A 27,887-nucleotide genomic window follows, 5' to 3' on the forward strand; every position below is an offset into this window, starting at 1 on the left:
AAGGAAGTAAAAGTTTCATTGGGGAAATGGCCAGTGGTTATTATTGTACTGGAACAGATAATGTGCAACCATATAGCTTATTTTGGTGTGCTGTAATCCTATGTTATTTTCTTCGTTTTCTCCTCCTCCTTTATATGGAAACTGTATATATACAGGAATCGTAAAGTTACTTTTTCATTTCAGGTTTTTTTCTTTCTTTTTCTTTTGCCTTGCTCGTTTCTGCATTACAGACTTTTGCATTCCAGATTTTCCTTCAAAAAGTAATAAGGGGGAAATGATGCACTGTTCTGCATTGGTATTCTATGGCTTGGGAACTATCTTCAAGGGGAGATCCACAAGGAGTACATTGTAGTAATCTGTGTTGGAGGTTCCTAAGGTCTTGTTTCTCGGGTCATAACACAGAGGGCCTTCTCGGTAGTGGCGCCTGCCCTGTGGAACGCCCTCCCTTCAGATGTGAAGGAAATAAGCAGCTATCTTATCTTTAAAAGGCATCTGAAGGCAGCTCTGCTTAGGGAAGTTTTTAATATTTAATGCTGTATTGTTTTAACACTCGGTGGAAGCCACGCAGAGTGGCTGGGGAAACTCAGCCAGATGGGTGGGGTATAAATAATAAATTATTATTATTATATGATGTCCCTGTGCCAAAAGCAATAGTGTCCAGTGGAACCATCCTATGCCTCCAAAACTGCCTCCTTTCACTCCGCAAAAAAGTACCGATGGCCACCAACTTAGATGGTTTTGTAAGAGGGTTAGACAATTTCCCCTGGCTACTTCCCATCAGTGGTGTAGCGTGGGTTGTCAGCACCCGGGGCAAGACAAGTAATTTGTGCCCCCTAACCCGTGGATTTGCGCCCCCTAACCCATGGATTTGCGCCCCCTAACCCTAACCCCCAGATGTTGCGCCCGGTGCGGCCGGCCCCCCCTGCACCCCCCACGCTACGCCACTGCTTCCCATGCTGACTGTGTTTCACATCCACTGTTGGAAGCAGTAGGTCTCTGAATACCAGTTTCTGGAAACAGTGGCGGAGGAACCCTTTCCATCACCTGGGGAAGGACGAACCGCCTGGTGACGCATGCACGACAGCCCGTACGCAAGCGGCAGCCCATACGGACACCGTGTGGCACAGCACGAGCGGTGTTCACCCTGACTGTATGCATGCCGTCCGCCGCTCTACAGCTGGAGCGAGGCAGCAGGCCATCTTGTCACCCCTCCCCAGTGCGGTGCCCGGGGCGGACCACCCCCTCCGCCCCCCACTTCGTAAACCCCCGGCTGGAAATCACAAATAGGGTGAATTCAGGTCCTGCTTGCAGACTTCCCATAGACTTTTGGTCAGTCGCTGTGAGAACATGATTCCGGACTGGATGGGGATTTGTACTGATCCAGGAAGTCTCCTCTTAAGTTCTTGTGTTCCTGATGGTCGCTGGTAAGATTGGGTTTTCCTCTTCTCTCTTGATCCTTCTGCAGCAGGTGGGTCTTCCTAGTGGATCACCCATCTCTAGCCGAAGGCATTCTAGGAAACAAGGTCTTCCACCCTGTGGCAACTCAGCTGGCAAGCGATCTTCCAGACTGAAAGACAAAACAACCCACGACCAAGTTTGAAAGCTTGGTTATGCCTGAAGCCTTTTCGCCTTCCGATTTTTATTTGCCAATCATTACCCTTTGGGGTTTCGCAGCTACAAAATGGAAGCGCCAAAAGAGGGACTTGGGGGAAAAATATTATGGAAGCCTACATGCCAGAAGTTACATCAGTTTTGGAATTTTTGTAAGAAGGATCACACAATTGCTCCTACTTCTTTCTCGGATGGATGCCAACTGTAATGTTATCTTTTTCCAACAGGGACATGGGAGGACCACCCCCGCCAGATGACAGCTGGAAGGGAAACCTCTCTGTGCCTTACAACGTTGGACCAGGCTTCATAGGAAGTTCTTCAAAAAGGTGGGAGGAGAATATAATCTTGTGATGTTGAGTAAATGGTCAATAGGAAAATGGAGCCGCAGAACCTGTACTGAATAAGAAAGGTTTAGTTGGTTAGGGTAATGTGGGCTGTCTGTCTATCCTCTTTGTTTGGGACCAAACAAAGATCCCTCCTTAAGACCACCTTATTGTACTTGTATGAGCCTACCTGAACTTTATTTATTTACTTATACGCCACCTTTTCCCTGATGGGACTCAAGGCAGCTTACATATAAACTGAAGAACCACTAGAAACATGGAAAAATCAATCATTAAAATACAATTACATATTGATGGAATTAAAATGATGTGCATATATAAAACCTGTTCAAAACATACCAATAATTACAATAAAAAAACAGCACGGCACCAGCCCTTTAATGGAAAGCATTCAGTTCCCAAAATCCTGTTGGAACAAAAAAAATTCACTTGCTGAAAGAAGAACAATAAGAAGGGAGCAAGTCAATAACTTCTCTAGGAAGGGAGTTTCAAAGCCTGGGAGCAGCCACTGAGAAGATCAGTGTTTGTGATCCTGCTTTCTGGCTGACCGGTAGAAAGGTAAAGGTAAAGCACCCCTGGACGGTTAAGTCCAGTCAAAGGCGACTGTGGGGTTGCGGTGCTCATCTCGCTTTCAGGCCGAGGGAGCCAGTGTCATGTGGGTCATATGGCCAGCAGGACTAAACTGCTTCTGGCGCAATGGAACACCGTGACGGAAGCCAGAGCACACGGAAACACCGTTTACCTTCCCACCACAGTGGTACTTATTTATCTACTGGCGTGCTTTTGAACTGCTAGGTTGGCAGGAGCTGGGACAGAGCAATGGGAGCTCACTCCATTGCAGGGATTCGAACCGCCAACCTTCTGATCGACAAGCCCAAGAGGCTTAGTGGTTTAGACCACAGCGGCGCCCTTTACCTTTTTGACCGGTAGAAGATGCTAGAGTAGCAGATACATAAACACGGTCTTCTCTGTGGTGGCTCCTCAACTTTGGAATTCCCTCACTAGGGAAATATATGTTAGGTTTCTGTTATGCCACTGTGCAGTTTTTGGAGTCACAAGACTCTGTTTACATTCCAGACTGTTGGAAGTCTCACGGGAGACGGGAAATGGATGTTGATGTTACTGGCTTCCGGTTTCTTTGTTCCAGTTGGTTCTCTGTCTTCCACAGAGAGCAGGTGTATATTCTTTTCTGTCCTGCATAGTTAGAAATAAAATGTAGCGATGTAGCTCATATTTCTCATCCTTCTGCTGCTGTCCGGATACTCTGCATATGGGGAATGTGCCTGAAGCCTCATCAAAGGCTTAGGTCATTAATCACCGTCGGAGGAAATTTCGATGGCACGACCGGAGGAGCAGCTCAGTCGTACGGAATTCCGACAATATATATGACCTCATTGCTGCTGGTTTTGCATATGACCTCATCACTGCTGGGACTTCCGCTTTCTTTCTTCCCTCTGCAGCACACAGCACCCCCTCCCATCAGATGTGCTTCAAATAGTCCCCTCAAACCCTTCAGAGCACCTTGAGTGGGGCAGGGCAGGAGGACTGCAGAGGGAAGGGGAATCCATTCTGCCAAAATCTTCTGTTTCACTGATAGATGCTCACATGTTGGACTCTATCTAGAAAGATGAGCACACAGGTTCAAAAAAAAAAAGTGGCTCTCATGCTGAAGGCTGGTGTTAAAACTAAGTCCACCTTCGGAAAATGCTATTTCCTAATTTATACAGGCCTATAACTATGCAGAATTTCAGCCCTAATCCGTTCTGACTTTAAAGTCTAAAGCATGCATTTATTTCTTAACATGACATTTAACACTTGATTTTGTTTATATATTGCACTTGCATTAGCAAAGTCAAAATGCATGTCCACAACATCAAAGAAGTAAGAAGAATTTACAATGTGATCGGTACTCTCCAAGGTGCAACAGAGCCAGGTAAAGCCCTCACGTTCTCTGTGGGGTCAAGCCAGCGGAAGGGTTGTAGTTCAGAGGCAGAATGCATGGTTTGTATGATAAATGCCCCTGGCATCCCTGTGTAGCGCTAAGAAAGGCTTTCACCTGAAATCCAGGAAGTCCTTCAAATTTAGCCAGTCTTCCAGACTAGATGGACCAATGAGCCAACCCCTATTTTAATAATAATGCTATATTTTCCTAATACAGTCGTACCTTGGTTCTCAAAGGGAATCTGTTCCGGAAGCCCATTAGACTTCTGAAAATGTTTGGAAACCAAGGCATGGCTTCCAATTGGCTGCAGAAGCTTCCTGCACTCAATCGGAAGCCGTGCCAGCCGCTCGGCTTCCAAAAAAAGTTTACGAACTGGAACACTCGAGCCAAAACGAGGCATTCATGTAAAAAGCCTTAAAGTAACTCTAAGAGCATAGAAAAGCTAAGGGAAAATAACATAAGCGAAACAACAGTAAAAACTTCAGTGGCAAAAAAAGTACTATCATAGGCACCATAATTGTCATAATCCATCAGATGCTGGCTAGAAGATGCTGAAGGAAATTAATGATGGTACCTGGTTGGTGCCTTTTTGGGAACAGCATTAGACATGCAGGCGGAAGAGGGACCTCAGATTGAAAGGTCTGGGTTGGTATGTTCTGAAGATATGTTCTGAAAGATATTGAGGTCTTGAGCCATGCAAGGCTATCTAGTCAAAACCACTTCTATTTATTTGTTTTTATCCTGCTATTCCTCCTTTCAACCTGGAACCAAAGTCCAGCTGTCCTTCAAAATTCACACGTCTCCAAATTGAAGCTCACTTCTCCAGCTACAGAAAAATGTGCTACAGAAAAAAGGCACATACAGGGGTGAAGTGTGCATTTAAATGCATTTATTACTGAACATAGCCTATAAAAATGCAATTTATGAGGGGGAATGTCTCTGCAAAAATGTAGATCAGACAAAGCATACATATAAAAACGTACACTAGGGAAAAGTGACACTAAAATGCTGGTGAATTTTCATGAGGACTTTTTAAATCACATTGCAAACTGATGTGAGAACTGAACTAAAGATTGGAAGGATGAGAAAGGGAGAGCAAAATGGTCAGATCCTCTCATCTCTAGCTCCATATTATCCTCAGGAGGGCCCTTCAGTAGAACTCTCATTGTGATTTATTGCGCCCATTTAAAAATTAATCCTCATTTCCATTGATCCAGACAGGTACGTTATCCTAGGTGGCCACCGAGACTCTTGGGTCTTTGGTGGGATTGACCCGCAGAGTGGAGCGGCTGTCGTTCACGAGATTGTCCGAAGCTTTGGAAAGCTGAAACAGCAAGGTGAGACAAGAAGAATGCAGAACCTAAAAATCTATCTGTTTGGGGATCCATCCATCCATCCAACATCTCGTCTTCCTGTGTGCTGTTCTGCAGGTTCTTCCACCCGCTACCCTGAGCTTTTTTGAGGGGTGCACAGGGAGGAGGAGATGGAGGGGAAAGCCTAGGCTTCTGCTAGCAGAACTTGCTACTTGAGTCCAGCCCAGTCATAGGTGCCAACTCCCTGGGGTTCTGGCACCCACAAAATTCCCCATGAAGGGGCTGGGTTGTCGTGCGTGAAGGGGGAGCAGGAAAAAACTTAAACATGTAGCAGAGTTTCCCCAAAAAATAGACCAGAGGCAATTGTACTTCATCCCACAGAGCTTTACTTGCTACTGAAGGTGAGTAGCTGTGCCGAAATGCCGGAGGAGCCTGGGCCCATAACCTGTCGTCCATGAAGGGGAAGCAGGAAAAAACTTAAACACATAGCATTTTCCGTACGTCCCCTGTACGGACGACACTGCGACACACATCCAGTGGAGCTGTGTGCACGCTTTATCACAATTTTATTATTTACAGCAAATTAAAACAACAAAACATGGCTGGTTTGAACAGCATCTCTCACACACGTCTTCTCTGTCAGAGAGCAGAGAATGAAAAGCAAAGACGAAAAGCACAAAGAATGGAAGTTCTCTAGTCTGAGTTCCGTTCCCACACTTACAGCAGTATGGAATGTAATAATAATAATAATAATAATAATAATAATAATAATAATAATAATTTATTATTTATACCCCGCCCATCTGGCTGGGCCTCCCCAGCCACTCTGGGCGGCTTCCATAAAAACCAAAAATACAGTAAAATATCACACGTTAAAAACTTCCCTGAACAGGGCTGCCTTAAGATGTCTTCTGAATGTCAGGTAGTTGTTTATCGCTTTGACATCTGCTGGAAGGGCGTTCCACAGGGCGGGGGCCACTACCGAGAAGGCCCTCTGCCTGGTTCCCTGTAGCTTTGCTTCTCGCAATGAGGGAACCGCCAGAAGGCCCTCGGCGCTGGACCTCAGCGTCCGGGCACAATGATGGAGGTGGAGACGCTCCTTCAGGTATACTGGACCGAGGCCGTTTAGGGCTTTAAAGGTCAGCACCAACACTTTGAATTGTGCTCGGAAACATACTGGGAGCCAATGTAGGTCTTTCAAGACCGGTGTTATATGGTCTCGGCAGCCGCTCCCAGTCACCAGTCTAGCTGCTGCATTCTGGATTAGTTGTAGTTTCCGAGTCACCTTCAAAGGTAGCCCCACGTAGAGCGCATTGCAGTAGTCCAAGCGGGAGATAACCAGAGCATGCACCACTCTGGCGAGAAAGTCCGCAGGCAGATAGGGTCTCAGCCTACGTACCAGATGGAGCTGGTAAACAGCTGCCCTGGACACAGATTTAACCTGTGCTTCCATGGACAGCTGTGAGTCCAAAATGACTCCCAGGCTGCGCACCTGGTCCTTCAGGGGCACAGTTACCCCATTCAGGACCAGGGAATCCTCCACACCTGCCCGCCTCCTGTCCCCCAAAAACAGTACTTCTGTCTTGTCAGGATTCAACCTCAATCTGTTAGCCGCCATCCATCCTCCAACCGCCTCCAGACACTCACACAGGACCTTCACCGCCCTCACTGGTTCTGATTTAAAAGAGAGGTAGAGCTGGGTATCATCCGCATACTGATGAACACCCAGCCCAAATGTTCATCATGTAAATGTTGAAAAGCATGGGGGAGAGGACAGAACCCTGAGGCACCCCACAAGTGAGAGCCCAGGGGTCTGAACACTCATCCCCCACCACCACTTTCTGAACACGGCCCAGGAGGAAGGAGCGGAACCACTGTATGACAGTGCCCCCAGCTCCCAGCCCCTCAAGACGGTCCAGAAGGATGTTATGGTCGATGGTATCAAACGCCGCTGAGAGATCCAGCAGAACTAGGAAACAGCTCTCACCTTTGTCCCTAGCCCGCCGGAGATCATCAACCAGTGCGACCAAGGCAGTTTCAGTCCCATGATGAGGCCTGAATCCCGACTGGAAGGGATCCAAATGGTCCGCTTCTTCCAGGCGTGCCTGGAGTTGTTCGGCAACCGCTCACTCAATCACCTTGCCCAAGAATGGAAGATTTGAGACTGGACGATAGTTGGCCATCGTGGCCGCATCTAAAGATGGTTTTTTAAGAAGCGGTTTAATAACTGCCTCTTTCAGCGGGTCTGGGAAGGCTCCCTCACGGAGGGAAGCATTCACCACCCCACGAAGCCCATCGCCCAGTCCTTCCCGGCTAGCTTTTATAAGCCAGGATGGGCAAGGATCCAGGAGACAGGTGGTTGGTTTCACTCGTCCAAGCAACCTGTCCACATCCTCGGAGGTAACAGATTGGAATTGATCCCACTCAACTTGACCAGACAGAACTCTAGCACTCTCCTGCCCCGGTCCTGCTCCCACGGTGGAGTCTACTTCTTCCCGAATCTGAGCGATTTTATCTGCAAAAAACTTTGCAAAATCATTGCAGGAGAACATGGAATCATATGTCCCAGCAATGGGAGAATGAATTACTGACATCCATGGGCACCGATGGTCGCAGTACGAAGCTGCCACTCCTGAGCCCTCATTGTTTATGAGCCCAGCTTCTTCAAATAAACCATAGGTAACAACTGACCATAGCTCCTGGTTTGGACATAACAAAAACTGACAGTTGAAAATGGAAATGGTTGCTTCCACCTCCTGGATCCAGGTGTGAAATACTGGCATTGGTGGGATGAAAGACATTCACCCATGCAGCCAATCAACTTTTGGACCCTATAATCCATACACTGGGATGTTCTGCATATATGATTCTACGTCTGGGATAGCAAAGATTGGGCGTCTAGTGTAAGGTTGGGAGAAGGGTTCCTCATTTTATCCTCGTATGATCTACATCCTCCCTGCCACCCCCTGGTGTAAACACTGTGTTACAAAATAGCTTTATCTGTTTATTAGTTTGTCACTTCGTAAAATGAGTTCTGTAGGACAGCAGTTCAAATTCTGCGCACGAGGGGGTAGGCTTGAATTCTGCAAACTGAATAATTGATGACAATAGAACACATTGGGGCAATATCCCCTAATTAGACTTAATTTATTCTGGTTTGGGCTATCTTGGGGATGTGATTTTGGGTACAGAATTTTATTTTATTTTTATTTTTTTACTTTATTGTGTGTCTTTCAATCTGTCTACTATGCAATGTTATGTAGCAACATGCAGAACCTTTGCAAGGAAAGGCCACAGCTCAGCAGCAGAGCAGAAGGTCCTGGGTTCAAATCACAGCATCTCTAGGTAGGGCTGGGAGATACTCCTGCCTGAAATCCCACAGAGCTGCTGTCAGTCAGTGCAGACAATGCTGGGGTAGATGGAGCAATAGTCTGCCTTTGGTATAAGGAAGCTTCCTAAAATCCAAAACAAAACAAAAATTGAAGCAAAAATTCTTGCAGTCCAGAGGGTTTCAGTCTTTCTTCATTATTTCCTGTAACAGCGGCAATCCTGCATGCACTGAGATTGCTCGGGTCTGATTGAAATCAATGGGATTTAAGCAGCCACAAGGACTGACAAGCAGAAAAGAACAGTGCATGTAAATGTCTTGCCTTTGAATTGTTTTATTGATGATGGAGAGGCTTTAAGGAACAATGGCTTGTTGTGGTGGTTAAATGACCAAGTCAGAACTGCAAAGGACTTGCTCGGTTTGGTGTGAATAACATTTTGCAGAAGAATATGCCATCTTAATGGGTAAAGAAGCATGATACAAATCACTCCAGTCGATAGCAAGCTCAGGTTGTGAGTGCCGATAGGAATGTAGCCAAAATGGGACACTGACAACATGGCCCTTTTATAATGTGTTGGGGGAGGTTATTGGGTTGTTGTTGTTGTTGTTGTTTTGATTATGTATTTTGTGGTTTTATATTCTGATTTTATCCTGTGAACTGTGCCGAAACCTGTGGTTATATGATGGAATAATAATAATAATAATAATAATAATAATAATAATAATAATAATAATAGGAGGAGGAGGAGGAGGAGGAATCAACATGCCTGAGGGACTCTGAGATTGGCAGTAGTACAAAAAAATCCGCAAAGGCACTTCAGAAGGGCAAAAGTTCCCCTCTGAAAAAAAAAATGCCTTAGCCCACTGAAACCGAGCCTGTTCAGTAGCCACAGAATGCTGACTGTCAGTTGGAGAGGAAAACAAGCAAACCCAAAACAGGGGATGTGATGATGGAAAGCTCTGCTTGAAGTCCTTGCAGCTTGTAGTATCCTGGATGAAGGCACGGTTGGTAGACACGCAACTCTGAATGGGATTCCCTCTTACAACAAATCAGGGAGCATACATTGAAACATTCTCTTGCAGGTCCCTCTTGTTAACTTCTGGTCCTAGAATCATAGAATCATAGAGTTGGAAGAGACCACAAGGGCCATCGAGTCCAACCCCCTGCCAAGCAGGAAACACCATCAGAGCACTCCTGACATATGGTTGTCAAGCTTAAAGACCTCCAAAGAAGGAGACTCCACCACACTCCTTGGCAGCAAATTCCACTGTCGAACAGCTCTTACTGTCAGGAAGTTCTTCCTAATGTTTAGGTGGAATCTTCTTTCTTGTAGTTTTTGATCCCACTCAGAAAAAGGCCTACCTCAAGGTTATTTTCACCACTAGCTTCATCCTCTGATGAGCTGTGTGTGTGTGTGTGTGTGTGTGTGTGTGTGAGAGAGAGAGAGAGAGAGAGAGAGAGAGATGGTGCAGAATGCAGCGGCCAGACTGTTGTCTGAAACACCTAGACCATGGGTAGGCAACCTAAGGCCCGGGGGCCGGATCTGGCCCCCAATCACCTTCTAAATCCAGTCCGTGGACGGTCCGGGAATCAGCATGTTTTTACATGCGTAGAATGTGTCCTTTTATTTAAAATGCATCTCTGGGTTATTTGTGGGGCATAGCAATTCATTCATCCCCTCCCAAAAAATATAGTCCAGCCCCCTCACAAGGTCTGAGGGACAGTGGACCAGCCCCCTGCTGAAAAAGTTTGCTGACCCCTGACGTAGACACACACATATTGCACCTGTGCTAAGTTTTTCCTGGCTTTTGATCAGCTGTCAAGGTCTTCTAGTTGACATATAATTTCCTTAAGAACTCAGGACCAGGTGACTTGAAAGACCACTTGCCCCTGTATAGATCTGGCATAGCTGTCAACCTTTTCCTTTTTCTAAGGGAAATTCCCTTATTCCGAATAGGATTTCTCGCAAGAAAAGGGATAAGTTGACAGCTATGGTGTGAGATCATTTCCGAGGAAATTATATTCATGGCATCGCACCCTACAGAATCTCACACCGCTGTGAACCCCAAGAATGGCAATTTTTTTTTTGTTGCCCCTATACTGTGGAATGCCCTTTCAGAATGTCTTCCCTCTGCTGTACATGACACAGCAACCGTTCATTGCTTCAAACGTCTTGTAAAGCCTTCTTCTTTTGCCTAGGCCATCCCTGACCTGCAAGACGGGACCCTGTGTTTCATGTATGAATCCCCTGAATTTCTGTTTTAGGTGCTTTTATTTTAGTTTTATTTTATTTGTTTTTCATTTTATAGTTTCCGTTTGTATTTTTGTTTTAAATCAATAGTGGTTTTTATATCTCGCATGGCATAAGCTGCTGTGGAGGTTTTTGAAATGCTAAGTGGTTTAGAAATGGTTTTTAATAAATATATTGTGTTTGTAATTATGCTCTCAATATCTCGACTGCAGGATGGAGGCCTAGGAGAACGGTGATATTTGCCAGCTGGGATGCTGAGGAGTTTGGCTTGATAGGATCTACAGAGTGGGCTGAGGTAAATCAATAGGAAGGACACTTCCAGGTGTTTGCTGTCTCTGAGTAGGATCCCTTCACACACAGTAGTACCTTGGTTCTCAAATGCCTTGGTACTCAAACAACTTGGAACCCAAACACTGCAAACCCGGAAGTAAGTGTTCTGGTTTGCGAACTTTTTCCGGAAGCCAAACCTACTCCGCTTTGAGTGTTACGCTTCTGTTTTGAGTGCCACACTTCTGTACTGAGTGTTACGCTGTGGTCTGCCTTTTTTTGCGCTTTTGCAGCTCTTTTTGTTTTGTTTTTGTGACTGTGTGGAACCCAGTTCAGCTACTGATTGATTGATTGTGTGGCTGCAGTATATTGTTTGTTGCTTTCATTTTATGGATCAATGGTCTCGTTAGATAGAAAAATTCATGTTAAATCGCTGTTTTAGGGGTTGTTTTTAAAAGTCTGGAACGGATTAATCTGTTTTGCATTACTTTCTATGGGAAAGTGCACCTTGGTTTTGGAACGCTTTGGTTTTGGAACAGACTTCTGGAATGGATTAAGTTTGAGAACCAAGGTACCACTGTAGTGCCCAGTTCAGGCTGCATAGTTACAGCCAATTTGGAACTCTTGTACAACAAACGCACGTCCTAAAAAGATCATATTTTTTGGTGATAAGGAAAATGCTGAGGAAATTGGGCTAATGGTATTCTTGCTGCAGTTGTCACATATAAAAACAATTTTTAATCATGCTTGTGAATCTCTGTACCTACTATACCAAGTAAAAGGGCTTCTGGTTTTTTTTACAAATGTATATTTCAACATTTTAAAAATCTCATTATAAATCATTTCCCATAAGTCTTTTACTTTCTTACATTCCCACCACATATGGTAAAAAGTACCTTCTTTTCCCTTACATTTCCAGCATTTATTATTTGTTTTGTACATTTTAGCTGATTTCATCTGTACATCATTTTCACCATAGGGAAATATTTTAGGCATGAACATGAACAAACATTTTCTTCATTTCCATTGTAGGAAAATGTCAAAATACTGCAGGAGCGTGGCGTGGCCTATATCAATGCTGATTCCTCCATAGAAGGTAAAATATATGCAAGTTTTAATAGAGAATGAGAAGGGTGTGGTCACTGGGTTGTCTTTTGGGGTTAAACTTCATAAACATGTAGTCCTTGGGTTGGGGAACAGGTTTTGTTTGCATTTACCTTTCCCGCCCCGACCTGGCCACAGTGATCCATGCGACGGTCACCTCCAGGCTTGACTACTGTAATTCACTCTACGCGGGGCTGCCCTTGAAGCTGTCCCAGAAACTCCAGCGGGTGCAGAATGCTGCAGCAAGGTTCCTCATGGGGTCTCTGCCATGGGAGCATATTCACCCAGTGCTTTTCCAGCTGCACTAGCTCCCGGTGGGGTACAGGGTCAGATTTAAGGTGCTGGTTTTGACCTTTAAAGCCCATCACGGCCTAGGACCCTCGTACCTACGGGACCGCCTCTCCTGGTATGCCCCACGGAGAGCCTCAAGGTCCATAAATAGCAACACCCTAGTGGTCCCGGGCCCTAAGGAAGTTAGATTAGTTTCAGCCAGAGCCAGGCCCTTTTCAACAGTGGCTCCAGCCTGGTGGAACGGTCTGCCTCATGAGACCAGGGCCCTGCAGGATCTGATTTCTTTCCGCAGGGCCTGTAAGACAGAGTTGTTCCACCTGGACTTTGGCTAGGAGCCAATTTGATTCCCTCACCCTCTTTCTTTTTTCTTTTTCCTTACTCCTCCTGTGATGAGGCTGCATTTTAATATTTTAATGTTTCAATATTTTAATGTTGTATTATAATCTTGTTTTTAAGTTGTATTCATTCAACCTGTTTTTATTTTTGCTTGTTAGCCGCCCTGAGCCCAGCCTTGGCTGGGGAGGGCAGGGTATTAATAATAATAATAATAATAATAATAATAATAATAATTTGCTTGTTTGGGCAGAATTTGGGAAATGACATAAAATGAGCTGTGCTGAATCTGGCACAATGTTGTGGTGTATTCAAACATGGGGATTACTGTCTCAGTTTTCCTGGTTATAAAATGCTAGTGCTTCTCTCCTGGTTTCTAATTTCCCTTTTACAATGCATTTTATGGAACTGTGGATTTTTTTAAAAAAATCAATATACCACCATGACATGCTAAATTTAATTCCCACCAGTGGGTGTAATGTGATGCAACAGCGACCTCATTTGCACTTCTGTTCCTCCACTAAAATGAATATTCAGTCCATTAATTTCATTGGGGGTGGATCTAGACACAGGGGGAAAACCGCTGTAAATAAGTCGGAAATTAGATTGTTATGACAAAAGAAAGAAATCTCTATGGAAAGCCGCGTTTTAAAATTTCCTGCTCTCTGGCGCCATCAGGTGTTGCATGTTCATAGCGCATTCAAATCACTGTATCTTTGCTAATGTAGCTGAGTCCTGGGTTTGATCTGAATAAAACTTAGTTGAATACCACCCAATAAAGCATTCAGGCCAGCATGCATCAGAAAATACAACATCATGCAGTGAAACTCAAAAGAGAAGAAGATAGTAAATTGAAGGAGTTAATTTTATTAGAAATATGATCTTGGAGAACTGTTACAATGTGATACAATGAAATTCAGTTAGGGAGGATTTGAGGAAGTCAGTAAACAATGAAAGTTAAATTAGGTCTTAGAAGTAATAAGTGTTTTTATTGTTGTTGTTTTTAGTTTTGTAATGTGTTTCTCTTTTTTGTGTGTTTTGTATGTTATTTCTGTTATAAATGTGGAAAATTAATTGAAAAAAATTGAAAAAAAAGAAGAAACTCAAACCAGAAATTTAAATAGATGGGTTGTATCCTCTGCTCTTTGATCTAGTGGGGGCTTCTGGGATTGGGAGAAAAGAGGTCTTAAATTTCTGTTGCCTCCCACAGTTCCAAATGGCCCCCAACCCTATGAAAGAGATTAAGGGGGTACAGAGATTGCAGATACCTAGCTGTCAACGTTTCCCTTTTTTTAAGGGAAATTCCCTTATTCCGAATAGGATTCCTCGCAAGAAAGGGGGAAAGTTGACAGCTAGAATCCCCTCCTTTCCCTTCTGTTTATGGAAGCTTTCCCTTGGATTAAAGAGCCTTTCATTAGTGGAATTTGGTGCATGCTCTGCCACTGATTGCACAAATGTGCATATAGACGTTTAAAACAACTTCATGATTCTCATATTCAGGCCCCATTTAATAGTAATGGAATAGAATCATAGTTGGAAGATTCTTCCAGTCCAAACTTCTGCAATGCAGGACCCCCTTGCCCAACGTGGGGCTCTAACCCACGACCCTAAGATTCAGAGTCTTGTGCTCTACCAACTGAGCTATCTAAAAGACAGTAAAGTGGCAACTGTTAGGTTTCTGTTATGCCACTGTGCAGTTCTTGGAGTCACAAGACTCTATTGACATTCCAGACTGTTGGAAGTCTGACGTGAGACGGATACTGATCTTAGTGGTTTCCTGTTTCTTTGTTCTGTTGTTTTCTGTCTCTCACAGAGAGCAGACAAATAAAGTAGCAATGTAGTACATATTTCTAGCTCCTTCTGCTGCTATCTGAGTACTCTGCACAATGGAGAGCGTGCCTGAAGTCTCATTCAGAGGCTTAGGTTGTTAATCACCGTCGGAGGAGAGCCAGGATGGGTTCCGAAGATACGGCCGAAGGAGTAGCCATTACAGCTCGGTCGTACGGAGGCTCCGACAGCAACTACCCGTGTGGCATAGTGGTTAGAGTGACAGACTATGATCCAGGAGACCAGGGTTCAAATCCCCACCCGGTCTTGAAGCTCTCTGGGTGACTTTGATCGAGTCACTGCTTCTCCGCCCAACCTACCTCACAGGGTTGTTGTGAGGATAAAACGGGGAGGAGAGCTCGAGCTCCCCAGAGGAAAGGCATGGTACAACTGCAATTAATTGATATTACTTCTCTTTCAGGCAACTACACCCTTCGAGTTGACTGCACCCCGCTGATGTATAGCCTGGTATACAATCTGACTAAAGAGGTAAAATAAAAGAAGAGGAAGGTGGGAATAAATCTATTTATTCATTTGTTATAGATCTATCCCACTCTTCCTTTTTGGGGAGCCTCACCTCAGACCCTCAACCTCCTCCATTCATGCAGTGACCAGTATCCCATTGGCTTGGCTTCAATGACAACTTTAAAAAAAAAAATTGGCTCATTTGGTTTTTCAGATTAAAATTTTATAGTCCAACATACAACATAAAAACAAGATTCCAAAGAATCTCTTGGACTTCCCTCCTCCCCTTTGTGGGTCCTGTTATTAATCATTTCCTCCTGCATCTTTTATAATAATCCAGATCTCTCCATTGTATCCAAAATTCACCATTAAACTACAAGTCATATTCCAATCCTTCTAACGATTTTAACTGTTTACAATGGTCTTTGAAATAAGTTAAAAATTTCCCCCATTCCTTATTAAAATTTTGGTCTTCCTGATTTCTGATTCTTCCAGTCATTTTAATCATTTTGACATAATCCAGCAACTTGATCTGCCCTTCTTCTCTGGTAGGGACTTTATCTTCTTTCCATCTCTGGGCCAATAACATCCGCGCAGCCGCGGTCACATACATAAATAGTCCTTTCTGCTCTCTTCAGATTCCGGCACCTAGAATTCCTAAAAGGAAAGCTTCAGGTTTTCTAGGAAAGGTTGTTTTAAACATTTTTTCAACTCATTATATATCATTTCCCAAAATTAGTCGAGAAAGACTTAGAAAATCACATGCCACTTCTCTGCTTACTCCGCAATTCCACGTGGCAAGCATGGGTCTGAGCCGTTTTTGCCTTCGTCCCATCACTTTACCCTGGAAAATCCTCTCTTTAGCGCTCAATTGGAACAAACAGCAGTCCGCAGGAAACTCGACTGCCATTTGGTATATAAAGCCCTTAACGCTTGGAACCAGTTGATCTACAAAATGGCCTGTGACCACATGACCGCTTCGATTGGTGGAATTGACAGTGCTACAGGTGTGACATAATAACCTGCTCTGCATTTGTGAGAACGCTGTCGTTTTGTGTGGCAGAGCCTCCACGTTGGAACTCCCTGCCTATTGAAATTGAACAGTCCCCTTCTCTGTACTCTCTTCGGCGCCAGCTAAAAACCATTCTCGTTTAGACCAGCCTATCCAGAGGCCTGGAAAGCCCAGGTCATTTTAATCTGCTTTAGTGTTTTAAACTTTTGCATGTTTTAAAGCAGGGTTGTAAATCATAGGATCATGGAATTGTACAGCTGAAGGGACTACAAAGGTTGTCTACTCCAACCACCTACAATTCACGTATCTTTTTGCGCAGTGCGGGGCTCAAACCCACAGCCCTGAGATTAAGAGTCTCACGCGTTACCGATATTTCTTTATTTTGCTGTTATATCTTTCGTAAGCTGCTTTGAGGTTACTTACAATCAAGCGGTGTAAAAATTTTAGGAAATGAATGAATGAACACAATGAATGTTTTATATTTCGTGGACCGTTTTGAGGTTACAATCATACCTCGGGATAAATGTGCTTCAAGTTAAGTATTTTCGGGTTGCACTCTGTGGTGACCCGGAAGTAACGGAGCGTGTTACTTCCAGGTTTCACCGCGCATGCGCAGATGGTCAAAATGACGTCATGCACATGTGCAGAAGCAGCGAAATGCGACGCATGCGTGGACATGGGTTGCGTTCAGGGTGCAAACGGGGCTCTGGAACGGATCCTGTTCGCACCCCGAGGTACCACTGTACTTACAATCAAGCGGTGTATAATTTTTAGGAAATGAATGAATGAGCACATTTATGGAACTCCCAGCTGGGCAAAAAACCCCACCTGCCTCTATCAGTGCAATCTGAAAACTTTTTTATTTGCTTTGAGATACAGTGGTGCCTTGCAAGACGAAATTAATCCGTTCCGCGAGTCTCTTCGTCTTGCGGTTTTTTCGTCTTGCGAAGCACGGCTATTAGCGGCTTAGCGGCTATTAGCGGCTTAGCTGCTATTGGCGGCTTAGCGGCTTTAAGAAAAAGGAAACAAACTCGCAAGACGTTTCGTCTTGCGAAGCAAGCCCATAGGAAAATTCGTCTTGCGGAGCGACTCAAAAAACGGAAAACTCTTTCGTCTAGCGAGTTTTTCGTCTTGCGAGGCATTCGTCTTGCGGGGCACCACTGTACAGCCATTGTTGTCTCCGACTTTGTTGCTGTTCTGTCTTTGATTGGCAGGTGCTAATCTAATTTTGTGATTGCATTCCTGTTCTTTTATATCATTACCTGCTCTGTGGTCCTTTGGGAATGGGGTGGGGGAAGGCAAGCAATAAAACTGATGGGGGGAGGGAAAGGAGGTTCTTTCTGCCTCCCGTCTCTTGTTTCCCATGGAATAGGAAGAGGGCAGCTTGTTTGTTGCCCATCGCTTTCGTTTTGACGTTTGCAAAACTTACTATGTTTTAATAGATACCAAGCCCCGATGAAGGCTTTGAAGGCAGATCTCTTTATGAAAGCTGGCATGAGAAAAACCCCTCAATGGAGCAGGAAGGTGTGCCCAGGTAAATTCCAGGGGGATTGGGATGGAGAGGGGATGGCGGAGGAAACGACTGTGGAACCTTCCAGAAGTGGGGTTTCTTCATTTAACTGTTGTGTCACAAGGACTGAAGTGCAAAACAAGCAGGGCAGAAATGGGACAACTGTTCCTCGTTGGCCTTCACAGGATCTCCCTAGAGAGACAGTGTGGTGTAGTGGTCAGAGTGTAGGACTAGGAGCTGGGACACTAGAGTTCAAATCCCTTCCTGGCCATGAAACCTCACTAGTGTTGTTGGACCAGTCAGCCTACCTCACTGGGTTGTTGTGAGGATGAAATGAGAACAGAGATAGCCAAGTACACCACTGTGAGCTGTTTGGAGGAAAGATGGGTTATGCATTTGTTACTATTATTTCAATTTATTAGTCACTTACTATGTAAGACAAGGGACGCGGGTGGCACTGTGGTCTAAACCACAGAGCCTATGACTTGCGAATCAGAAGGTCGGCGGTTCAAATCCCCGCAAGGGGGTGAGCTCCCATTGCTCAGTCCCTGCTCCTGCCAACCTAGCAGTTCGAAAGCACCTCAAAGTGCAAGTAGATAAATAGGTACCGGTCTGGCGGGAAGGTAAACGGCGTTTCCGTGCACTGCTCTGGTTCACCAGAAACGGCTTAGTCATGCTGGCCACATGAGCCGGAAGCTGTATGCCAATAAAGCGAGATGAGTGCCGCAACCCCAGAGTCGGCCACGACTGGACCTAATGGCCAGGGGTCCCTTTACCTTTATCTTTATGTAAAACAAAATTTAAAAATTCCTTCCAGTAGCACCTTGGAGACCAAGTTAGTTAGTTATTGGTATGAGCTTTCATATGCATGCACAATTCTTCAGATACTTTTAACTCTTTACTATGTAAAGAGTCTCTTAGTGGCAACCCAGCCAGATGGATGGAGTATTGTTGTTGTTGTTGTTAGCAGTAGTATTTATTACTACTACTAAGTCACCATCCCTTGTGGAGTGTTCCCTCAGCCTCCTCCCTTTCCCCCTCTCATTGGGTGTCCTCTGGGCAGCTGCAGCTGATGCCTCTGGTCTCTGAGCTGCCCCCCCCACCTGCCCCAAAGAGAGGTGCCTCCTCACACTGCCCCACAGGGGCCTGGGAAGCACCCCCTGGCCAGCCCCAGAGGCACCATTCGCCTGGGGAGCTTGTTGCCAGGGCTGCTGCTGCTGCAACAAACAGCCATGCAAGCCTTTGGGAGGCAGAGACAATAGCTGAATTTTAAAAGCATAACATAAAATTAGAAAAAAAGAGCAATGTGTTACAATGAAAGCTAGACAATAACTCATAAAAAAGATCAGTGTGTACAGTGTGCTGCTTTGAAAACAACAGTTTTATGGCAATGTTTACCCAGTTTGCCCTCTCTCCTGTATTTTTTTTTCATTTCACAAAAGGATTAACAAGCTGGGCTCCGGCAATGATTTTGAAGTCTTTTTCCAGAGGTTGGGCATCGCTTCCGGAAGAGCTCGATACACGAAAAACTGGGTAAGCCTGTTCTGTTACTTCCACAGCATCTTGAAATAAGCATCCTGGGGGATTTGGATATAAATCCCTTTAAAAGCTCACTGTGATTTATTGTTGTTGGCATTTGTATATCTGGGAAGACGATGGAGGAGTGCGCCTTTTGGGGGTGAAGTCAAACTGCTGGAAGCTTGCAGCACCTGCTGTGGCTGGAGAGACGGATACGGGAGAGACATGTTTTGTTGCAGCTGGGGCAGAGGAAGGCATCCAGTTGTGCTGCTGCAGATGCAACATGGCATTTCATCTCTCTGTGTTCCTCCCAGCCGTCATTCCTTCTCTGGTCAGCACTGCGGATTCACAACCTGACTGTCTGTCTCCAGCATAGGAGCCAATTCCTAGGGGCCAAGGTCCCTTCAGCCCCCTGGTAAAATATTTGAGGGGCTGGTGAGCACTGCCATTTGAATAGTGTGCATCTTGTGAGTGATTACGTGCCCCCTCCCTCAATATTTTATTCAAGCTGGCACCCCTGGTCTCCAGGCACTGAAGATTTATTGTAGACGCCAAGTTAACCTGGCAAAATTCACTGGAAGCGAAAGGCTGTGGAGTTCTGTAAGACTAAAACCGACTCCAAAGATTATTTAAGACCAATGGAGGCTGGCATTCATTCAGATTCACAGGGCAGAAGCCACGGACAGGTTGTTGTTGTTTAGTCGTTTACTCGTGTCCGATTCTTCATGACCCCATGGACCAGAGCATGCCAGGCACTCCTGTCTTTCACTGCCTCCCGCAGTTTGGTCAAACTCATGTTGGTAGCTTTGAGAACACTGTCCAACCATCTTGTCCTCTGTCGTCCCCTTCTCCTTGTGCCCTCCATCTTTCCCAACACCAGAGTCTTTTCCAGGGAGTCTTGAGGTGGCCAAAGTATTGGAGCCTCAGCTTCAGGATCTGTCCTTCCAGTGAGCACTCAGGGCTGATTTCCTTCAGAATGGATAGGTTTGATCTTCTTGCAGTTCATGGGACTCTCAAGAGTCTCCTCCAGCACCAGAATTCAAAACCACTGACAGGTAGAGGAAAGCTATTCTGCTTTTGCCTCTGTCCTCCTCCCAAATCTATAAAGGCTACACTAAGGAGGAGATCCTATGACAAGATGTGTCAGGATGAGCAGTTTAGGATTCATCGCATCTTTGGCGCAATCAGCCAATCCCTGGCTCAGCTCGGCTCAGCCAGAGAGTTAAGCCAGTTGCTGCAAAGGACAGGAGAGAAAAGCGCCCTTGGGGTCAAATCCTGCTGGTGGGTTTCTGGTTGGCCACTGTGGAAACAGGATGCTGGACTAGGTGGGCCATTGACCTGACCCAGCAGGGGTGTTCTTACAACCCTGAATTCCATACCTGAATGTGCAGGCAGGCAGGAAGTCGATCAGCAGAATATATACAAGCAGAGCCCAAGCATGACATTCTAAGAGTGAGTGTCAGGCTTCAGGGAATCTGACACACACACACCCTTCCCTCATGGCAGGCTGCCAGTAATAGATAAACAAGAAGCTCTTACCAAAGTCTTTATTCAGTATTTGCCTCTTGGGGTAATGGCATTGCTCCGGGTAATCTCCTTCCCCCTTCCCTTCTCAGTCGTCAACAGCGCCACCCATTTTACGGTGTCTGCTTAAGGCCAATTGCCTCTTAGCCCTTTGTTCTCCTGCTTTCACTGCTCGCTGTGTTCTGGTAGAAGGCGGGTCTGGAATGCTCTCTAGTGATAATGTAGGTGTTAGTCTGACGCAGTCGAAATATATATATATATATATATATATATATATATATATATATATATATAAATTGTCCAGTAGCACCTTAGAGACCAACTAAGTTTGTTCTTGGTATAAGCTTTCGTGTGCATGTATCTGAAGAAGTGTGCATGCGAGACTTCCGGGTTAACGCCTCCGGTAATGGCTGAATTCCTCTGATCGGGAGGAATTTGCCTCGTGGAAATCTGGGTCTGGTAGCCACGGCAAAGGCGGAGACCCACTAGAAATCACAGGCGGGTGAAGCCTGTGAACGTGGGATTTGGCTGGCACCTTTTGCGCCTCCCCTACTCGCGGGGAGACCCGGTTTCGGGGATCCGGAGCGACGTGGGGTGAGCGGCGTGGTGCTTCGAATTGACTGCTTCTTCCACGGAGCGAAGCCACATAGCTGTTGCTGGAGAGCGCTGACTTTTTCCTGTGGACAATTTGATCTTAAAGCAACTACCCGTGAGTAGAGCTGAGAATTGGATTTTTAAACGTCTTAATTTGGTGCCGAAACGGGGAGGTCTAAAACAGGAAGTCCACCTTCCCCTTTTGTAAATAGATTGAAGCAATGAAGATGCAAGCTGAAGTCTCGGAAAGCCTATTGTAAAAGACTAAATTTCCATCAGTAAAAAATACTAAACCCCCCGTGGTGGCAGGAGAAGAGGGGGGAAAGTTTTGGACTGAGTATACCTGCAGGAGAGAGCGAACAGAGTTAATATACCACCGCTCCGATCCTGGAAACGGGCTGCCAACAGGACTGACTGTGATTAGAACGTTCACTGACAGTTAGTTAAATAAGAGGAATACATTGGTCTCCGTCTGCATTTAAAAAGGAGTAAAAGTAACAGAAAATTGAAACTAACTTTATTGTTTGAATTGAGTTTAAAAGGACTAATACAAATAGAAACTGTTTCCCTCTAGAGGAACTGTTTCCCTCTAGAGGAAGCTTTTGAAACTGTCACAAGAGTTGAGCTGGGGGAATCTCCAGCTGCAAGATAAAAACCTGTGAGATTCTGGGGACCTTGAATCGGTTAAGAATGTTGACAGAAGAGGCCTTAGTGGATGTATTGGAACAGCTTCACAAAAAGGTGGATGTGGTAACCACCAAAATTGACAATTTGGGACAAAAAGTGAACACCAATATAGAAACTATTCAGAAACTGACACAGGAATCTACTTTGACATGGCAAACTGCGGAGAAGGCTAGGGAGAAAGTTATTGCCATTGAACCTAAAGTAACACAATTGGAGAGAGAGAGAGTCCCAGCCTTACAGATGCAATTTGATGATCAAAAGTTGATGCCTGCTATGATTGAATTTAAAGAAAATCAGATTTCGAGGATCAGAGCCCTACCTGAACTGGAGAAGGAAAGTTTGATAGAAAGTTTGATGTGATCCGTGCAGGAGGCACGTTCACAACCTGCAGTGTTCGCAACCCACAGCGCCGCGTCTGTGCACGTGTTGGTCACGATTCGGCACTTCTGTGCATGCGCAAAGTGTGATTTAGTGCTTCTGCGCATGCATGAGCACCAAAACCCGGAAGTAACCTGTTCCGATACTTCTGGGCTTGGCGTGGTGCCATTATTTCCCAGCTTTGCCCCTCTTCTATCTCTGAGCTGTGACCCTCCTCAAGCCACTGTTTTAAATCTATACTGTCCTCCTCTTCTTGGGAAGGTTCAGGAAAAGGGGGAGGCGGCCTCCAACTTTCCTCCTCTGATGTCTGGTCCCTGACAGTGAGGCAAGGCTGAGCTGACCCATATCCCCTGGATGCTGAGCTGATCTCACAGCCAGTGCTGGCCAGCATGGGGCTTGATCTATCTCCCACCACAGCACTTCCTGATCCTTCCATGAGTGAGCAGGCAGCTGATGTGGCAGTGGCTGCCAAGAGTTTGCAAAGTTTGAGTAGCTACACATTTCACCCAACCCAACTCATAGGGCAGGCTTCCTCAACCTCGGCCCTCCAGATGTTTTTGACCTACAACTCCCATGATCCTTAGCTAGCAGGACCAGTGGTCAGGGATGATGGGAATTGTAGTCTCAAAACATCTGTAGGGCCGAGGTCGAGGAAGCCTGTTGTAAGGTTTTATTTGGCTGCGCATAAAAACCAATGAGATGTGAAAATGCACTCTGAATGTGCCCACTTCTTACTTTTCAGAGGGTGGACAAATACAGTAGCTACCCTGTTTATCACAGTGTCTACGAGACCTACGAGATCGTGGAGCAATTTTATGACCCCACTTTTAAGAAGCACCTTGCTGTGGCTCAGGTGCGAGGAGGGATGGTGTTTGAACTGGCCGATTCCGTCGTCCTGCCTTTCGACTGCCGGGATTATGCCAAGGCACTCAGCAGTTACGCGAACATCATTCACAACATGACCCTGAAACACCAGGAAGCCTTGGTGACATACAACGTGTCGTTAGGTATGTGCTACCAGGCATAAGACAAGAATCAGAGAACAGCAGGGTTGGAAAAAATCTTGGAGGTCATTTGTTCCAGGGATAGCTAACAACTAGATGTTGGGGACTACATATCCCATCAGTTCCGGCCAGCATGGACCAATGGATGGTCAGGGATGATGGAAGGTGGAGCCCAACAAAACCTGTAGCAAACCACATTATTCATCATGTTGGCTATCTGTGTTTTCCTCCTACCAGAACCCCAAGAGGCTAAAGACATTCCGTTAGAATTTTATTTTATTTTCTCATTTAACAACATTTGTATACTAACTTGATTGTAATAAGACCTCTAAGAGTGGCTGGGGAAACCCAGCCAGATGGGCAGGGTATAAATAATATATTATTATTATCATCATCATCATCATCATCATCATCATCATCATCATCATCTAAGCAGATTGGGGGGGGCACAAACAATTAAAATGATAAATAAAAGACATTTTTAAAAAGGCTGTTGAAAACATACAAAAATAATTAAAATCAACACTGAGCAAAAAGGTTAAAACACCTGCCAGTAGTCTGCATGACTGGATAGGCTTGCCTAAATAAAACGTTTTTAAACAGGCACCCAAAAGTGTACAAGAAAACCCCCCTCAGATGTCAATAGGCAGGGAGTTCCAAAGTGTTGTCGCAGAGGGATTTCTTCCAAGTGCAGAACAGTCTATGGGGTGCATCTGTAACTGTGCCAGTTCCACAGATCAAAGGGGTTCAGAGAACATGGATGGGGTAAGGACATCCTGCCGTCCAAATGGTCCCAAGCTGTTATGGTCCTTACATGCTAATAGTAACATTTTGTACTTGTCCCAGAAACAAATCAGCACCCAGTGCAGATCTCTGAGCAGAATTAATGAACCGGGTGGCACTGAGCACACTCTGAGCCTAGGGATTTGTTTTCATTACCCTAACTGAACTGAACTTGCAGTCCTTTCACACGCCCTGGTTACTTTACTTTATTTCAGCAGCCTGATTTAGATGGGGAAAGTAATTTTGTTTATTGCCGTGGTCAAAGTCCATTGCTGACCACTGCAAAATCACCCAAGGATCTACCAGGTAAACCTTCTGCCCACCTTTGCCTTGCTGCAATGCAGGGATCTTGCAGCAAAGACTCATAGAGGGACCTTGGAAAGTCTCCAGAGGAAGGTTGCAAAGTGGGACTCCTAAAAAGACAAGATTCACAAAATCCAATGATGAGCTTTCCCCCCTCTTTGCTGTCCCAGGTTCTCTCCTTGATGCAGTGAGGAAGTTTTCAGAATCTGCCGGTGACTTTCACAAGAGATCTCAGCTACTGGACATCAATAAGTAAGTCGCCTAGAATTATTAGACACCTGGCCTGTTCTGTCCAGGGGCAGAATTCTTCAGGCTGAGGTCTGCTGATAAATGCATGCTAAAGAGAGACGTCCCCTCAGTGGACTGGGAGGGTCTAGCTAGGAAAGTCCAGCGCTCAACTTCCAAGAAGCTGTTGAATAGACCTGTGTGCATTTGAGAATATCGGCTTTTGTGTTGGCTCCCAAAGGGCAGTGCCGAATGACTCTGTTGGAGCAGCTTTGATGATTTTTTTTTTGTCCCTGTGGTCTGATTTGCAGCCCTATCGCAGTGAGATCTTGGAACGATCAGCTGATGTTTCTGGAAAGAGCATTTATCGATCCCCTTGGATTACCTGGCAGGCCGTTCTATAGGTAAGAAAACATGTGCTCTTTATAGCTCATGAGATTCTTAATCTCCAGGTTCTGGGATCAACTTTCAGCAAAAGATTCCTGCATTGCAGAATGTTGGACTAGATGACCCTTGGGATCCTTTCCAAGTCTACAATTCTATGATTTATCACCCCTACATTCCCTTCCCTTCCTTAAAAGTCTTTAGATTCTCCACCCCTTTCATTACAAAAAAAAGAACAAAAAACTACCTCTGAGTTGGATGCAGTTTGTCTCACATACAGAGACATTTATCTCGTGGTTTTAAAGTGTTTAACAAGTGATGGGGAGCCTCAAACACCAGCCTATGTTACAATGGCATGTAAATAACCCAAATGCCAAAAACAAATCATAATAGGGAAATGGCTCATTTGATTTCCAAGCATTTCCAAATGTGACCTGAGCTTCTGCCCCAAACCCCTCAACTCCCTTCCTCCTACCTATCCTAATCCATCCCCTTTTCCCTTCAAACCTCACTTACTGGGGCCAGCAATGGTGACAGAAGTGATGGTTCTCCAACCGCCTTGAGAAGGAAAAACAAGTGGTCTTTCCACCTTTCCTTCTTCGGCTGATGTTGGAGTCAGACCTGGTATAAATCACCTTTCCTGTCTTCCTAAGTGTGAGGTGCACCTATCAGAGACAAGAAAAACGCTTTTGCCTCTGGTCCATGGCAGAAAGAAATTCCCCACTCCTGACAAAGAGGAACAATGGGATGGATATTGAAAGATAGGACTTGAGTCCCTGAAAAATTTCAGTAGGGTGGGTTAAGGTTCCTCACCAGGCAGAACCTCCCCAGATGTTACCATGAGCTCTGCTTTTTAAATATGGTTGCTTGTGTTTCCAGACACATCATCTTTGCTCCGAACAGCCATAACAAGTATGCTGGAGTGTCCTTTCCTGGTATCTACGATGCCCTGTTTGACATTGCCCACGCAGAGGACCAGCACAAGGCCTGGGAAGAAGTCAAGAGACAGATCTCCATTGCAGCCTTCACAGTCACCGCCGCAGCTGGGACTCTGAAAGAAACAGTGTGAATTCCTAGAGGGTCCAAGGAACTGGCTCTACTTGCCAAAGTCCTGCTGAGTTTGGAACTTGGTGGCCGTAGAGACTTTCCTTGGGGAGGTTTGTTCACATGTTGCACTGAACACAGCTACAAGCTGCCTTTACCCATGTACAAGTGATTGTGTGAAAGAGTGCGCCCTTGTTGATTTGTTCAGCTCAACCATTGTGCACACAGACAACACAGGCATTGAACATTACTGTGCACATAGGTACACAGGTTGTACACTCATAAATCCCAGGGATTTCAGTGGGCACTTAATCATGGATAACCATATAGGTTTTCAGCTCAGAGGACTTAACACCGAAAGAGAAATCCAAGCTATTCACACCCTCACAACCCAATCTTGACAGGCATGTCTTTCATTGCCTTCCCTGCGTTGAGATTTTGAGGGCCATCAAAGCCAATTTCTTGATGGAAAAACAAAGAAGTAGTTCAATTGGTGCGGACCTTGATGCAGAAGAACGCCCACCTTCCAGATCCCCAAGGATGTGATCTGATGGCACACCAATGTGTTGATGGATCTCAGTTCCCTTGAAGGCATGAGGGGGGTTCACACATTACATTCAATATGAGTCACTTTGCAAAGGATTTAAATTTGGGCTTTATTTTAAAACTTACTTTTAAATTCCATGGCTTTATTATCTAATTGCACACCAAAGTTTTGGGAGCATCTTTACAAACTTGTACACAACCAAAACCAACATCGAACAAAAGTTCTATGGAAAGGAGGGTGAATGAGCTACAGAACTTTTGGATATCTACGTTTAGAACTTAGAAGCTGAAAAGTCCCATCATGGTTGGTATTCTCACTGGTGGTGAGCACATATTAGATGCCATTTTAAATTTCCCACAATGCCACAGAACAAGTCTACATTGGCTATTCTGGGGCACTGTGTGAAACTTAAATGCTGGAAATTTAAATAAAATTAAGTTATGGTGCTACCTGGAGTGCTGTCACCATGGAGGTCCATGTGGGGGGGGAGCATTGGGCATAGGAGTGGCCCCACAGACAGATGTGGCCCTGGGGGCCCCTATTGGCTTTGAAAAGCAAATGACCTGAAGCTCAATACCTTCTGGAACATACACTGAAAAACCACAGATGCAGTTGCTGTACTCAGTTTCCCCATCAACAGAGCCTCCCTTTAGAAATTGGTTTTGCTTTTGTGCCTTTACAAATCAAAATAAAGTTCCCTCTAAAAAGATTGCTGAGTGTGGCATATTGTTCTCCCAAGATGTTGGTTTACAGAGGAAATGCTTTAAACTTAAACCTGACCTGTTACAGGGTGAGAAGGTTGCTGATCCATTGATGAGAAAATAATTGCTATTATTAATATGAAATACACCTTACCACCTTTGGGAAGAGCAACCAGGTGACCTCTGCTAGCTGCTGATGGGCAACTGCAAGACCCTGGAGTTCTCCTCTGTAGTCCTGTATCTTTAAATTGGACTTCAACCATACAGGACTTCAGACAGAGGCAGGTCAAGCTGTGACGTACTCAAGGTCAGCCAGTAAGAGTAGTGGATTTTTGAACCCAGGTCTCCCAAGTCCTGTTCTGATACTCTAACCACTACACCACACCAGCTGCAGAAACGGTCAAAGGGATGAACAAGGACAGACTTTCCGCTATCATGTCAACTTCTCATCCCTCACCCTTGAAGTATGGATCCTGAGCCCCGACTCTGATACAACATTTATGGCTATGCATCTTCCGCTTTTCGTGGAGTGAAGCTTTCCTAACATCACCACCTAAAGGCTTACATAACACTGCTAATAATACACAGCTATGGTT

At 45.1% G+C, this 27,887-nt stretch overlaps 1 protein-coding gene across 2 annotated transcripts in view; it reads left to right on the forward strand.

The window, feature by feature from the left end:
* Window positions 1–27,299, forward strand: part of LOC309340980 (glutamate carboxypeptidase 2-like) — a 54,001-nt gene extending 26,702 nt beyond the window's left edge. For both annotated transcript variants that reach the window (XM_081860331.1, XM_081860332.1), the window contains exons 8-19: window positions 1,839–1,937; window positions 3,803–3,888; window positions 5,115–5,234; window positions 11,003–11,085; window positions 12,090–12,153; window positions 15,034–15,101; window positions 17,532–17,623; window positions 19,042–19,132; window positions 23,043–23,307; window positions 24,561–24,642; window positions 24,927–25,019; window positions 25,879–27,299. In XM_081860331.1, the coding sequence (XP_081716457.1) occupies window positions 1,839–1,937; window positions 3,803–3,888; window positions 5,115–5,234; window positions 11,003–11,085; window positions 12,090–12,153; window positions 15,034–15,101; window positions 17,532–17,623; window positions 19,042–19,132; window positions 23,043–23,307; window positions 24,561–24,642; window positions 24,927–25,019; window positions 25,879–26,068 (1,333 nt within the window). In that variant the 3' untranslated portion in view covers window positions 26,069–27,299. The remainder of the gene's footprint in view (window positions 1–1,838; window positions 1,938–3,802; window positions 3,889–5,114; window positions 5,235–11,002; window positions 11,086–12,089; window positions 12,154–15,033; window positions 15,102–17,531; window positions 17,624–19,041; window positions 19,133–23,042; window positions 23,308–24,560; window positions 24,643–24,926; window positions 25,020–25,878) is intronic.
* The last annotated feature ends 588 nt before the right edge of the window (window positions 27,300–27,887 follow it).

Source organism: Podarcis erhardii (genome assembly GCF_964252035.2).
Source record: "Podarcis erhardii genome assembly, chromosome: 4".
Classification (NCBI taxonomy): Eukaryota; Metazoa; Chordata; class Lepidosauria; order Squamata; family Lacertidae; genus Podarcis; species Podarcis erhardii.